Source organism: Xenopus tropicalis, chromosome 4 (assembly GCF_000004195.4).
Source record: "Xenopus tropicalis strain Nigerian chromosome 4, UCB_Xtro_10.0, whole genome shotgun sequence".
NCBI classification, from domain to species: Eukaryota; Metazoa; Chordata; class Amphibia; order Anura; family Pipidae; genus Xenopus; species Xenopus tropicalis.
Window position 1 is genome coordinate 88,584,423 of NC_030680.2, and position 15,691 is coordinate 88,600,113.

General features: G+C 37.9%; 1 protein-coding gene across 7 annotated transcripts in view; it reads left to right on the forward strand.

The window, feature by feature from the left end:
• szt2 (SZT2, KICSTOR complex subunit) overlaps nucleotides 1-15,691 on the forward strand; it is a 113,807-nt gene that overhangs the window by 46,300 nt on the left and 51,816 nt on the right. For 5 of the 7 annotated variants that reach the window (XM_031900918.1, XM_031900920.1, XM_031900921.1 and 2 more), the window contains 11 exons: nucleotides 5,749-5,861; nucleotides 6,925-7,195; nucleotides 7,273-7,420; nucleotides 7,907-7,999; nucleotides 8,302-8,386; nucleotides 10,294-10,563; nucleotides 12,150-12,288; nucleotides 12,504-12,620; nucleotides 12,788-12,851; nucleotides 13,081-13,266; nucleotides 14,485-14,733. In XM_031900918.1, the coding sequence (XP_031756778.1) occupies nucleotides 5,749-5,861; nucleotides 6,925-7,195; nucleotides 7,273-7,420; nucleotides 7,907-7,999; nucleotides 8,302-8,386; nucleotides 10,294-10,563; nucleotides 12,150-12,288; nucleotides 12,504-12,620; nucleotides 12,788-12,851; nucleotides 13,081-13,266; nucleotides 14,485-14,733 (1,735 nt within the window). The remainder of the gene's footprint in view (nucleotides 1-5,748; nucleotides 5,862-6,924; nucleotides 7,196-7,272; nucleotides 7,421-7,906; nucleotides 8,000-8,301; nucleotides 8,387-10,293; nucleotides 10,564-12,149; nucleotides 12,289-12,503; nucleotides 12,621-12,787; nucleotides 12,852-13,080; nucleotides 13,267-14,484; nucleotides 14,734-15,691) is intronic. The other 2 variants (XM_031900919.1, XM_018093548.2) reach the window with 1 other exon arrangement.

Sequence of the window (15,691 nt, forward strand, 5' to 3'; positions counted from 1 at the left end):
ACAAAATCGTATCCTTATGAGGGTAAGACAAAACAAAAAATTGGGAGTAACACAAGAGCAAGTGATGGTTCCAAAAATGTTTAGAGAGGAAATAATTCGTTTAGCACATGAAACACCATGGTCTGGTCATATGGGTAGAGAGAAAACCCTGAATAGAATTTTATACAGATTTTTTTGGCCAGGTATTCATCAACAAGTTGCTGAATACTGCAGTTCTTGTCCTGTATGTCAGAAAACTGCACCTGTTAAGCAAAGTGACAAAGCTCCCCTGATCCCAATCCCAGCTGTGGGTAAAGCTTTTGACAGGGTAGCAATGGATATAGTAGGTCCCCTAGAAAAGAGTAGTAAGGGTAATCAGTATATACTTGTTGTTTGTGATTACGCAACTAGATACCCTGAGGCCATACCCCTAAGAAACATTACAGCCAAAACTGTGGCAGATACTCTTATTAAAATATTCAGCTCTCTTGGTATTCCCAAGGAAATCTTAACTGACCAGGGAACAAATTTTACCTCAAGTCTTTTGAAGGAGCTGTATGTACTACTTGGAGTAAAAGCACTAAGAACTGCTCCTTATCATCCCCAAACAGATGGTTTAGTAGAGAGGATGAACCAGACTTTAAAGCGTATGCTTAAAAAATTTGTGGAGGATGACCCTAAACATTGGGATAGGTGGTTACCCTACCTTCTTTTTGCCTATAGAGAGGTCCCCCAAGCCTCTACTGGTTATTCACCTTTTGAATTACTTTATGGAAGGCAACCTAGGGGTATCCTTGATGTAATTCGTGAAAACTGGGTAAGTGATGAGCACAGTCCTCAGAGTGTCATTGATTACATTGATTGTATGAGACAGAAATTGTCCAAAATGTCAGAGATGGCACAGCAAAATTTAGCTGATGCTCAGGTTAATCAAAGTACCTGGTATAACAAACGTTCAAGGGAACAAACATTTAAACCAGGGGAAAAAGTCCTACTTTTACTTCCCAGTCAGCAGAACAAATTAATGGCTAAGTGGCAGGGTCCATTTCAAATCTTAAGACAAGTGGGTCCAGTAGATTATGAAATACAGATTCCAGGTAGAAGGAACAAAAAGATATATCATGTAAATCTCCTTAGAAAGTGGAAGGAGAGGAAAGAAAATTTTTCCTTGATGGTATTGCAGGAATGTTCCCCTGATATGGCTGAGGAAGCATATCAGAGACTGGACAAAGAGAGCTCTGAAGCCTGTAAAATTAATTTATCTTCTGAGCTAATTCTAGATGAACAGAAAGAATTGTGCACGTTACTTGACAAATACAGTGATATTTTTGTTACAACACCCGGAAGAACTAATCTTATTGAGCATGTCATTGACACGGGTGATGCCAAACCTATTCGTCAGCAACCCTATAGGACCCCTGAAAAATACAAACAAATTGTTAAACAGGAGGTTGTGCAGATGTTAGAACTTGGTGTAATTGAACCTTCTGTAAGTAACTGGTGTTCACCAGTGGTGTTGGTTCCGAAAAAAGATGGTTCTATTCGTTTTTGTGTTGATTTTAGGAAAATAAATCTCATATCTAAATTTGACTCATACCCAATGCCACGCATTGATGAGTTAATTGACCAGCTGGGTGGAGCTAAATTTATCTCTACCATTGACCTGTCAAAAGGTTACTGGCAAATACCTTTAGATCCAGAGTCAAGAGAGAAAACAGCTTTTGCAACAAGCCAGGGGCTCTTCCAATTTGTAACCATGCCATTTGGTCTTCATGGGGCTCCTGCAACTTTTCAGCGTCTTATGGACCGCATCCTTAGAGGGCATGATGCCTACTGTGCAGCCTACTTAGATGATGTGGTGATATTCAGCTCAGATTGGCAAAGTCACCTTCAGCATCTAGATACTGTACTGTCTCTCATAAAGTCTGCTGGTCTTACAATCAACCCAAAAAAGTGTGCTCTAGCTTTTACAGAAACTAGATATTTGGGTTATATTCTAGGAAATGGAGAGGTAAAGCCTGACACAACCAAAATTAGAGCCATTGCTGAAATTCTTCCACCAAAAACAAAGAAAGAGGTACGTTCTTTCTTAGGTTTGGTTGGCTATTATAGGAGGTTCCTGCCAAATTTCTCTGAAATTGCTGCTCCTTTAACCAATCTTACTAAAAAGAATTGCAAAGACCAGGTTATATGGAGTCCACAATGTGAAGAAGCTTTTCAGAAGCTTAAAAACATGCTCTGTACTGAACCAGTTCTCAAGAGTCCTAAGTTTGAGCAAAAGTTCATAGTACAAACTGATGCATCTGAGAATGGTTTAGGTGCTGTGCTGAGCCAAGAAATTGATGGAGAAGAGCACCCTGTGCTCTACATAAGCCGCAAACTATTTCCTAGAGAAACTAGGTATAGTGTGATTGAAAAAGAATGTTTAGCAATAAAGTGGGCACTAGAGTCATTAAGATGTTATCTTCTAGGCCAAGAGTTTTCCTTAGTGACTGATCACCACCCACTTATATGGATAAACAGAATGAAGGATAAAAATGCAAGAGTTACAAGATGGTACCTTGCAATGCAGCCATTTAGGTTTACAATTCACCATCGGCCGGGTAGTCAACACCATAATGCTGACTATTTATCTAGATATGGTGCAGAAACTGAAAGTGAAAAATAAGCCTTCTTAAGGAAACTCAGTACTGAAAAATTCCCTTATTTTTTCTTGAAGAAGGTAACCTTCTTCTTAAGGAGGGGGATATGTGAAGGAGTGAATTAAGCTAAAAAATTTTTGTTTGTTTGTTTGTCTTTAAATGTTAATTTTACTGGCCAGTAATTCATTAATTCAGTAATTTATTATTTGTGTAAATAGCTATGTGTATAATCGGTATATATATGTGGTATATATGTGTGGAAAGTACAAACTGTGCAACAGTATTAGCTTTGGGTTACAAACTGAGGCCTACTTTGTTTGGAACATGTGCCTCAGCTGTGCTGGAAGTATGTTTTAAATCGTGCTGAAACTACTGCTTATAGAAAGCTAGGTTTACCATAAGTGTATATAAAAGTGAGTGCATAAAACTACTTTGTTTCTATACATAACATTGCAATTGCATGTATAAAGTAAAGTTGAATAAAGCACTTACCTGGAGCTCTCAGAGAAGCCACTTCCTAAAGGGGTGGGCAGCCTCTCTGAATGAATATTTATAGAGTAGATGCTGACCACCGGGGGCAGCATAGAGCAGTTTGGAGGCTATAAAAGCTGCAGACTGGTTTCTTTTGGGAGTCTGTGTTAAGCCTTTGTAAAAGGTAGTTATAGAGCTCCAGGAGTGTGCTTGACCCCCTGCTGGTACAAGTTGGTATTGCACCATTGAAAAAACTGTTTTTCTTCTGCATGTGATAAAAAATAAAGCACAATTTCCACTCAAGATCTGTCTGGCTACTGAACCTGCACACGCCCAGTGACACCCAGTGATATATCTCTGGGCAGTTTAGCTATCAGTTTACAATTCTGACTTGCACCTGTCATTAAAAACAAACCTTGACAAGCAAAAACAACAGGCAGTTTAAGTTAATAAAAAGTAAAAATAGTAAAGATAAGTATACTTAACAAGCAAATAGAACAATCAATTAAAACCGCACATGCACATACTGGAAGAAAAAAAATCTGCATCTGTTGTCTATTATTTACCAACAGGGTCTTAAAAGTTGTGCAATGCACTCAGACCATAGAAGGCATGAGAAATGACAGTGGGCCAGATACTTGCCTCAAATGACAGTGGGCCAGATACTTGGCTCAAATGGCAGCGGGCCAGATACTTGCCTCAAATGGCAGCGGGCCAGATACTTGCCTCAAATGGCAGCGAGCCAGATACTTGCCTCAAATGGCAGCGGGCCAGATACTTGCCTCAAATGGCAGCGAGCCAGATACTTGCCTCAAATGGCAGCGGGCCAGATACTTGCCTCAAATGACAGCGGGCCAGATACTTGCCTCAAATGGCAGCGAGCCAGATACTTGCCTCAAATGACAGCGGGCCAGATACTTGCCTCAAATGGCAGCGGAGCTAGATGCTTGCCTCAAATGACAGTGGGCTAGATACTTGCCTCAAATGACAGTGGATCATATACTTGCCTCAAATGACAGTGGGCCAACTGTAGGCTTTGCAAGGATTCACGTGTGCTCCCCTCAGTAAAGCGCAAGACAGTAATGAATCAGTATTGTCTCTTATCGATACACATATTTGTCCGAAACCTCTGATGCTCAAAGCTTTAGAATCTTTAGGTTTTGGTTAAACAGCACAAGAAAGTGTTCCATCCTGTTCTTTTGTAAATCTTAAATACACAGTTTTCACCAAATTGGGCTCTCAAAAAAAAAAAAAAAGAAAATTTCTAAATAAGTAATAATGGAGACTTTTTTGAGACTTGTTTTACATGAAAGCTTTATGTATCTAGTAAAGACTACACTTTAAAAGCAGAAGTTGTTTCCCTTTTCAGTACAACCACAATACAATTTCTCAATTAGACCTGAGTTGCTTTTTTTAAACAACTGTCCAGTGTTGTTGAAGAAACCAGCCTGTAATTTTCAATGGATGTACTGTTTAGGGATGCACCAAATCCATTATTTTGGAATTCGGGCCAACCCCAAATCCTTCCTGAAAGATTCAGGCGAATACTGACCCGAATCCTAACTTGCATATGTAAATTAGGAAAAGAAAGGGTTAAAGATAACCACATGCTGTGAGCATAGTTACAAATTTTCAACTTCTGTATTTATGTGACAAAAAGTCATGTGATTTTAAGGATTTGCATTCGGTTCAGCCAGGAGAATGGATTCGGCCAAATTCAAATCCTGCTGAAAAAGGCCAAATGCTGAACCAAATCCTGGATTCGGTTCATCCCTAGTACTGTTACTGTTATTCTTTATGCAGTGCTTCAACCATTTATCCATTCCTCTAGAAAAAAGAAGTTTGCAAAACTTATTTACCTTATTTTATACATGAAATATAATACAAACATCTCTTGTTATTTAAAAATGAAAGCAATTCATTTTTTTGTGACAGTACTGTACTGAAACGCAGATTTTCTGTTATAATAATAGTCTTTTAACATTTAAATACATATTACTGGAACTGCTAGAGAAAATGTATGTTAAGGCTTTTGCTGTCATTTAAGACTAATGTACATTACATGTCCTGTTTTAATGAACACAGGGACAATTTATATTATGTTAAAGATCCCTAGAACAGCAATAGGTATGTACAAAAGGAATTATAATTTTCAGGTGAATTTAATTTTTTCATTAGGTGATGAGATAACATATGTATTGCCAGAGTAAACCTTAGGCTGATGCCACACGGGTGTATTCTCTGCAGGCCGAAAAACGCTTGCCGAGAATACGCGCGCTACTGTGCCCTTACCCTACCTTGTGCCTGCACCCGAATGAATGAAATACGCTAGGGTTCAGGCACATGTAGCCGATATGCACCAAAAAACGTAAGACTTGCCGAGAATACGCCCGTGTGGCATCAGCCTTAACTGCTGCTTTTATAATTATTTTTTTACACACATATGCTCCATGCACTCTTGCCACTCTGCTACTTGGGTTTTCAATATAATTTGGGTCATATTATTTGTTGTGTTTGTTGCTAATGGAATTTTGTACTGTATGTTGAGCTGCATCCTTTTTTATTATGTATAGTGTGATTATATGCTTATTATAGGAAAGGACCCTTAATTAAGTTGTTTTACTTTTAAATTTGTTGGCAACATTAATTTCTACAGGTCTCAGTCACAGGAACGTCCACCAGCAGCTCCCTTTATACACCTCAAGCAAAAGGAACCAGTTCACTATTGCAGTTTACTGCAGGAACATTATCATCAGTGCTATGTAAAAGGTTAGAATTGACATGAAAATTTTTTTTTTATGAAAATGGTTTATTTAGATCAGTGATCCCCAACCAGTGGCTCGGGGGCAACATGTTGCTCACTAGCCCTTGGATGTTGCTCTCCGTTCCCCAAACTAGGGAGATATTTTTGAATTCCTGACTTGATGGCAAGTTTTGGTTAAATAAAAACAAGATTTACTACCAAATAAAGCCCCCAGTAAGCTGATAGTGTGCATAGAGGCTGCCTAATAGCCAGTCTTAGCCCCTATTTGGCACCTCCATAAACTTTTATGATGCTTGTGTTGCTCTCCGGGTCTTTTTACAGTGACTGTGGCTCACGAGTAAGAAAGGTTGGGGATCCCTGATTTAGATGAAGCAGGGTTTTACATATGAGCTTGTTTATGCAATATATTTTTATAAAGACATATGTTGTTGGGGGTATAGTTTTCCTTTAAGACAGCAGGCATATCTCATATGTATTAATGTAGAAAACTAATGGAACAGTAGAATGTGCAGTATGTTTGTACAATTTAGTCTCTTATTAAAAAGGATATATAGTTATAGAAAAGTGTGCTGGTTTTGCATTCGTTTTGAGGGTAAGGCCAGTTTATCATATGTAAAGAGATGCAGTCAGGTGCGTATATTTTTTTTAATAAAACCGCTTATTCTCCTACTTGCAGATTATACAAAAAGGTAATCTGATCCTCTTACTAGGAGGTCTGCTGGCACATTTTTGTTACTTCAGAATGTGTTAACCCTAGAACACTCTGCAGTGACTCACAAGTGGGCAACCAGCCCTTTTAGCACAAGACTCATAGCACATTCTTGTTTAACATGCATGTGACAGAACATGTGTTTATTAATAATTAGTACAAAAAAAGTAACGTGAATGTAAAATTACCACAGTATAATAGCAAATTCAGCACACTTTTTTCAAATACATTAATGATTGCACCTGCTTCTATTCAAGATACATGATAGATGTTTTTTTTTCAATAACCTTGGTTTGTATTCTTTTTGACTTTTCATAACTTTTTATATTTTGCTTTTTCCACATTTCTTCTTTGGTCAGGCTTATTTAAGGCCCTGCAGCAATCACTTGGTGTATCACACCAAGATCTGTTAACTGCTGTGGATTATTGTGAGGAACAACTGCAAGAAATAGATATCACAAACTTTCTCATGACACTTTGTGGACATCTGCGCAACTTCCGCGAGTCCCTCACAGTGAGCAGGTCCTCACTTAGTGGTCAGCGGCAAAAGGCTAGTTTCCGTATTGGTAGCTTAGAACAGGAGGATGAAATGGGTACTAGAAATGCAGCAAACCAGCACTCGGAGTCCAGGTACAGAAGTTAAAAAACTGAATAGGCACACCCATTATATTACACTGTAACCTAACCCAAGTTTTTTTTTAACTTAGTGTGGATATGGAAGAAGGCAGTGAGCAGGAATTAAAAACCATGTTTGCTGTGGAACCCAGCAACAGTACAAGTGCTGAATTCCATCTGCCCCTGTTAGAGACTGGCCAGCCATGTGAAGTTTCTTCTGGCCTTCACCTGGCCATTCAGGTATTTTTTTTTTCTTTGTCCAGTTGTTTTCTTAAAAATTAATAGTTCCATGCAGTGATAGATGATAAACCCAACTGTTTGTCAAGCTGTATCCATAAATGTTTGTGTTATTCTTTGCCATGAGACAAGGTGAGAATCTTTCATCAGGCGGCAGGTAGGGTTGCCACTTTTTCTGATAAAAAGCCTTCCAATATGTTTTTCTTTTTTTTCTATTAATAACATTGTGGTCAAGCACCACTTTTACTGTCAAAATACCAAACAGATGACAACCCTAGTGACAGGCAAAAAGCCACCTCTGGTAATTACATTTTTTTAAAATGGAAATTACAGTTCAGAGCGCACAATTGTGGCATTGGGGATGCAGCCTCATACATCAGCCGCCGCTGGGGCACCCCTGACTGTTCATGGGATGTTTTTTATTGTATTATTTGCTTAATGCCATTCAGATTAATTGTATTAACTTGCTTGTTTCTACTTCTTTTTTAGGATAAATTTCTTGCAGTTGGAAGTCTTCATTTTAAGACTGTGCCATCCAACCCACATTATTTTTTCTACTGCCCTTCATCACCAAAGAAAGAGGTAATGCTACTGAAGATTGTCTACACTTGCACTGCAATTAGTTAAAAAGGTCAAAAATGTTTTTGAGTAATTACACCAACTATTGTTGATCCATATAGGTGGCAGTACAATATGTGCTGGTTTTATTCAAATATTTTACCTTAATTGTATTTTTAAATGCCATTTTTTCCACACATTTTACCATTTCCTTTGTTATATTTCACATGCTAGCACTCCGGATACATGCTGCATTAAGGTATAGTTAAGATTGTATTCTTTAAGAAATTAGTAACTTATACATTATTGTATCATTTGTCTATTAGCAGGAGGATCTCCTTGTCGAAAATACTGAAAGGAAGCCCAGCGAGGATATGGAGGTTTCAGAAGCAGAGCAGGCAGTTGAAGAAGGTAGGAATTCTTTAACTCTAATTTAATTGGTGAATTAGATATAAAAATACAGCAAGCCAGGTTCCCGCATCACGCACTGTCTAACATGAGGGTCCAAGCATTGCGAGTAAAGAATCCCTTTTCTCCTAACCCCTCCCCATTTTTTTTCTTAGTCCTGTGCTTTGTTTTGCAGTTTCATTCCCTGGCATTTACAGCCTACATCCTCACTGCACTCCCTTGCTGTGTTTTCCCATTTTTTTTTCCTCATTACCCAGACCCCTACTTAGTCTTTCCACTGCTGTGTTCTCCTTGTCTTCATCCTTAGTATGTAGACTCCTGCTTCCTCTGTCTGCTTTTAGTTCTGTTGTTGCAAATACTCAGCTCAGATGTCATTAGTACTTTACATTTTATTACTGGCAATGCTATATTAAATTTTCGGGGATATCTCCTTCCTCGGGCACAATTTTTACCCGGGTAAGGGGTATTCCCTGTGAAACTCTGCACTGAATTGCCCCCTGTAAAAACATATATTAATTAAAGGCTTTTCACTAAGTTACTGGTGCTTAAAAGAATAATATATCCCTCTATTGTCATGTACCAATTTACTTGGAATTATGCAGAATAGGTGCAAAAACACTGAACTTCCAAACAATAAATATACATATATATACAGCAGACATATCTGGTTCCATAGACTAAAAGTAAGCCATATTACTTGTATAAACCATTTCCTAACTCTTTTAGAATCATAGTGTAATGCAACCCTTCCCTTACCACATTCCATTAGGAAGGTATGGATGTGGTATTCATGCACCTGTTAGCTTAAAAGGGGCTGCAGAACTGGTCCCTGCAGCACAGGCAGACCATTATAGTTTCCTTTTAGTGTGTGGCTTGTCTGTGTAAAAAAAGAATACATTATATTTATTTTTGAAGTTCAGTTTATACACCTTTAATCCCAACTAAATGAGCACATGTCAAAAACAGGGGTATAATTTTCCTTAAATATTGTATGCAAGCTTTGTCCTTACTTATTCATTCTACACCTCCAATTTTAAGCAGATCAGCATATGCACTATGAGCCCTGTAGTCTATTCCTCTGCTTACCAGGCTGGAATTTGACTCTGGGCAGTGCAGATCAGAGGCTGTGTGTAAGGGCTGTTGCCCCTCAAGGCAACTTCCGCGATTTTGGGAAATTGCAGCACCGGGTATGCCATCCCACCATGATTTACATTTTCGCCGGTGGGATGGTATTTCAGGGAGATTAGTTGCCCGAGACAAGGGAGATTTGTTGCGGGCGACTAATCTCCCCCGTGTACCACAGCCCTAAAGGTGGCCATACACGTGGCGATCCGACGATGTTTCGTACGACCATCGGTCGCACGAAACATCGTAAGATCCGCCACACACCATTCAGGGCTGAATCGGCAGGTAAGGAGGTAGAAACAATAGGATTTCTACCTCCTTCTGCCGATTCAGCTCTGAAGGGAGAATTTTGGTCAGGCGCCTTCTATGGCGCCCGATCAAAATTTTCAAACTTGTCCGATCGGCGAGTCGTCCGATATCGGCAGCTTCCTGCGATATCGGTCGACTCGCCGACATGCCATACACGCACCAAACATCGTTTCGTACGATAATATCGGTGCGTGTATGGCCACCTTAAGTGTTGGAGCAGGTAGCAGGGGTATCTGTCTGCCTTTTGTGTCAGGGCAGTGTCATATTCATTTACTTCTTATCTCTAATCTATGCAGCCAATCAATGTAGTCTTGCCACTTAAAGTGTCACTTGTGCTGATACCAACATTCTATTTACTGTGTGAACCTCTGCCCACACTCCTAACATTGTTATATTCTATATTAACCATGTGCCTGCAGAGATAGTCTAATACTTTTTTTTCAGACACAGTGTAAATGGAAATGCTTACTTTGCAGGTAATACATCAACAGGAGGTATAGCAACAGAGAGTGATCCAGACCTGGAGGTTGAATATCGAGAGCATTCTGATAATGCAGACTCGATGTCTGAATCAGAGACTGTGAACCAAGATGAGGACTCTTTTAGTGTTCTAGGAGGAGAGTCACTGAATGGACAAGATCTCTCTGAGAATGAAATGCCTCCTCTTTTTGTGCACCTCATATGCTCAGTTTCCCACAAAAACCAGCATGGATCTATGCCTGTTCTGACACTACCAACATGTCTAGGTAAGTTGGTGCTTCAGAATTTTTCCACTTACCAGGACCAAAACATGAAAAAAATGCACTGCTTTATTCTACCTATTTGAAATTAATTGATTCAAAACTTGATTGTATGAAAGAGCAAAACGCTATAATGGGAAAGACTCAGAATCTAATATTCATGTGGCAGAACAGGCTATGTTAAAGTCTGCATCTCTGTACATGAACAGAGCAGTAAATATAAGAAAATATACTACTTCTTTAAAGAGGCATTATGCCTAGCTTGGTGAATAGGGCTAATGACACTGTTTACCTATTTTAATTACAATAAAATCTATGGTATTATTTCCTTTGCAAAGCAGGAAAGCTGAAACTTTTCCATGTTTGGTCCTTGCAAAGTAGATAATTAAATCTGTAGTATTTTTTATTTAAGGAATTAAGGTTATGTTTTAGTTCAAAGGTATTTTTTGTGGTGAGATAGATCCTGTTTCAGTGTTATTTGAAGGATATAAACTTTAGCTTTATGTATTTTAACACTATTATTTATACAGGAATGGGATCGGTTTTTTTGAAAACCTGTTATTAAGAAAGCTCTGAATTATGGGATGACCATCTCCCATGGACTCCATTTTAATCAAATAATTAATTTTTTAAAAAATTGATTTCCTTTTTATCTGTAATAATAGAACAGTACCTTGTACTTAATCACAACTAAAATAGAATTAATCCTCATTGGATGGAAAACAGTCCTGTTGGGTTTAAAATAATCCTGTTTTGTTGAAATAATTTTTAGTAGACTAAGGGGCACGTTTATCAATGTACGAATTAGTATGATTACAAAAAAATCGTATTTTTTCGAATTCATAGAACTGTACGTATTTTCTAGGGGTTTTTCATTAATTTCCGCAACTTTTTTGTGCTACAAAATCGTATTTGTTGCAACGAGTACGAAAGTTTTGTTATACATTCCAGCTTCGGTATCGTGACTTTCCTTAGCCCAGGCTGGAACTTCAGAGTGCCATTGAGTCATATGGGAGGCTTCCAAAATCATGCACTGAAGGATCAAAGTCAGAAATTTTTTCACGCTCACGTTGGGGTATGAAAATTTCGTAACTTTCAGATCGTAGCACAATATTTTCGTACGACCATGATACGATTTTGTGTGCAATTAACGCACATCAGAAATTTTTGTATTTAATCCGAATTTTTTGCAATCATACTGATAATGATCCGAAATTCGACTTTGATAAATCTGCCCCTTAAAGTATGGAGATTCAAATTATGGAAAGATCCCTTATCTGGAAGATCCCAAGTCCCCATCATCCTGGATAACAGGTCCTATACCTGTACAAATAAATATAATAAACATAATAATATACATAATATTCTGCACTTTAGAAAATTGTTTGTATCGGAAAATTTTTATAAAATATTTATAAAATATTATTAACATCCCACAAGGCCAGGTGGGGGGATATATAAACAATTTCCAGACAGAAAAGTAAACATAAAGCAGGATTTCATTACAAAATAAAATATTTGTAAAGAAGTTTCTCCTGTGTTACATGCATAAGATGCTACTTCTTTGACATCTGTGTAATGATGGTGTGTAGGTGAAGTTATAGGCTGTCTTGAGAACAGAGACTCGCTTAAGACCATAGCCCTGGAAGATCTAAATGTGATGCTGGATATATACATACTTACTTTACCACTTGAGTTTGATGGTGTAAATGAAGAATCACAGCACACTCGGTAAGGACTCTTTGTCTTTTTATACCTCTTCTTTTTCCCCGGTGTTTCTTTTTCCACAATGTTATTAACAGTGTTTAGTTTCCATGCTGAGTATATCTTACAGGTCCACATATATTGATATCTCATTTTTTCCCCAATCACTATTTATATTCTTTTCTGATTTACTGTTCATTTGGTGAAAACTATTCCAAATTTCACATTATTGTCATGTGCAGGTACACCTCAGAGAGTAGTGTGTCCTTTCCACGGTCTCCAGGGCAGCCATCTTCATATCGTTCTGATGAGGAGATTCCTCCTGCTCTTGAGCGCTTCCCTTCCAATGTAGATCAAAGGTAGTCAGACATTTATGTTTTGAAACTACACAAGTGTACACTATGTCAATACGTATTAATTATTAAATAATTAATTAATTTGCTCTAGTGCAGTAACCCATACCAGCAATTCAGAGGTTCATAAACCACAAGGTATTAGGAATGTGTGTTGCTTCTTTGCTCCACAGATACTCTGCTCTCTCCAGGCTTCCTGTAGAACACCGACAGGCAATTGAGGCTACAATGAATGAGGTGTGTTCTTTATACTTCAGTTGTTGCCATGCAATAGATATTGTGAGTCTTTTTAGCTATTGGCTAACTTTTCACTTCTGGTATATGTCCCTGGTAGCTCCTTGAGGTTGTTAAGTATTCTGGGGTTGCAAAAAAATTACTGTAAATCCATTGGTGTACATTTCTGCTGCTTCCATGTTACAGGTTTTTAATCGTTTCTAATCTTTAACTGTTGTTGCCTGTGTTTTAGATTCGATGGCTTCTTGAGGATGAGCTGGTGTCTGCACTTCGTCACTCTGGTGTCATTAGTAAGTCTGTCTTGCAGAAAGTTGTTTCTCACATCTGTGAGTCAGAGGGAAGGCAACATTGCTACAGAGAACTTGTGCAGCTTCAGTTTGTATTTGGACCAGAACATTCCTTACAGAAGTTTAAAGAGGTACATCTTTGCTTTTGCTTTGTGATGAAAATGCTTAACATTTTTGCTAAAAATTGACAGTTATATTTTGTATATATTGAGTTTCAACTTCAGGACTTTACGTTTTGATCACATTGTGATTTTTTGAAATAAATATTAATAAGAGAAGTAGAGAGGGATTATAGGAGTAAGGATCATAAGGGATCAAAATCTTAAACCTTGCAAAAAGTGTAAAATTAAGGAATAGTCCCCTGGTCAAAGAACAGTTATTAAACAGTATTCAGGTGGTGAGTGAACAGGAATTCTGCTGTGCACAGTAGGAACCGTAGTATTTGGAAGAGGATAAAACAATTATAGTGTGTTTAAGGCACTGGAGAACTGAAAAGGCAATAATAAAATATGATTTAAATGACATATTTAGATACTGATATTTTATTTAATGAATAAGGGCAAGGAGTTAGAAAAAAAAAAAAAGGGATTTCATGTTTAATAGGAAAGGGGTGGGGAATTACATAAGTGCATAACACTACTGGAACAGCACTAGTTGAGGATACATTTAGTGTCACAGAATTGCTGTACTATTAGTCATGTATAGCAGCTAAATAACAAAAAGGCTAGACCACCTTAATGGTCACTGGCTTTAATAACTCTTTAACTGTCGACTCTTGAAGCCATTTTCATATGTTCCTTATACTTGATCATCCTCCATTATGTTCACAGTGCTCTGAACATCTTTATTTTGAGCCACTAGTTCCTATAGAAACCAAGTTATTCTTGAAAATCTAGTGGGTTTGGTATGCAAATCTGCTGCAAACTAAAAGCAGTGATATTTCAGTATTTATGGCAAAATTGATGAGATTTCACCTGAATAAAATGGATTGAAGATTTTTTGCACAAGCATGGGAGTGGAGTGTGCATTTGTTGCAGCTGAGTACACATTGAGCACCTCCCTACAAGTAACCTTGATACTATTAATAAGAAAGGAATTATTCATTTATTGCATATTTATGCCAATGTCTCATTAACTGATACCAGGTGTAAGTTTAGCAGTGAGCCATTGGTTGCCCCAGACTCAGAAGAGGAAATATTCCAACAATTTCCCAGGTTTCACAGGAACCTGTTCCTGTGGCTCCAGCCTGTGTCTTTCTTGCATTTTCTTTTTCATTTAATTTTTTAAATAGTTTTCTTTGTTTTAATTTTATATTTTTAGCTCTATGTGGTTTCCCTTTTTTTCAATAGGAATTTCGTCATCTCTCCATTTCTGGATACCAACTTAATGAGGAAGAAGAAGACTATTATTATGTTTCATTAAGTCGTCTTCACACTCATCTTGTTGAAAACACTACCTCTAGAAATGCTACTAATCAGGCTGAGACAGCCTCTGACAGAAAGCAATGGCAGGACCCCGAAGCCAGCACAGCTGTTGAAAGTATGGAGGAAGACACTGGGCCAAAAATACAGTACAAAGAATGTCATGCAGAAGATAAGGTAAGTATCTCAGGAAGAGGTCACGAATAAACCGTAGCTAACATCTTTGAGAAGATAATAGAAGCATCACTTAGTGACTTATAGTTAGTGTTCAAATATTCTGATGAGAAAATAATATGCTCTTGTTAATTATCACTGAAAAGTGCTCAGGCTAGTATATTAATGCACCAGGGCACAACAAGCTGGAATTTGCTGACAATTTGTAAATGAGTACAATATGTACAAGCATGTATGATAACTAACTTATGATATAATGGGTAGTTTTGAAATATGGCTCATTTAGGAGTGTGCCCTAGTGAGGGTAGATCAACATTTGGGGCTTGTTCATAAATGTAATTTAGAAGATCAAGTGTAGCAGCGGCATAATTAGAAGATGCTGGGCCCTCAGGCCTCAACAAAATAATTTCAAGTCCCCTGAATATATTAAAACAGCTTAATAGTTTCCCCCACAGACCCTCTGTATCATCTGGGACCCCAGCAGTTACAGAGTCTTCTTCCACTGAACTGAAGTGACATACCTGAGATACTTGGGCAGTGACGATAGTGGCACTGCAGATCTTTATTTAATTTACACATCTGCTTTTTTTCTTACCATAACTTTGGAATATTAGAGCACCAGGATGTGACCCCTTAAATAGACAAGACTAGCATTTATCTTGTTTGCAACCAAGTGATGCCTTTTAATGTAAACCTATCTTTTAGTTGGATTTTAAATACAAGCAAGTATGTTAAAATAATGTGAGCATCATGGGGAAAACTAATGAAAACATCCTTACTAATTGCAACTTAAACAGCACTATTGTAGTATAGTCAATGAGTCAGACATACCAGGGATATGCATAAATGAGCACTATAGAATTGAGACATATGGTATTCCACAGCTGCAAAAGGTTACTGGCATGGAGACAGGTCAAGCATCAAAATCAAACAAAATTCAATCGATGCAAAAATCATAATT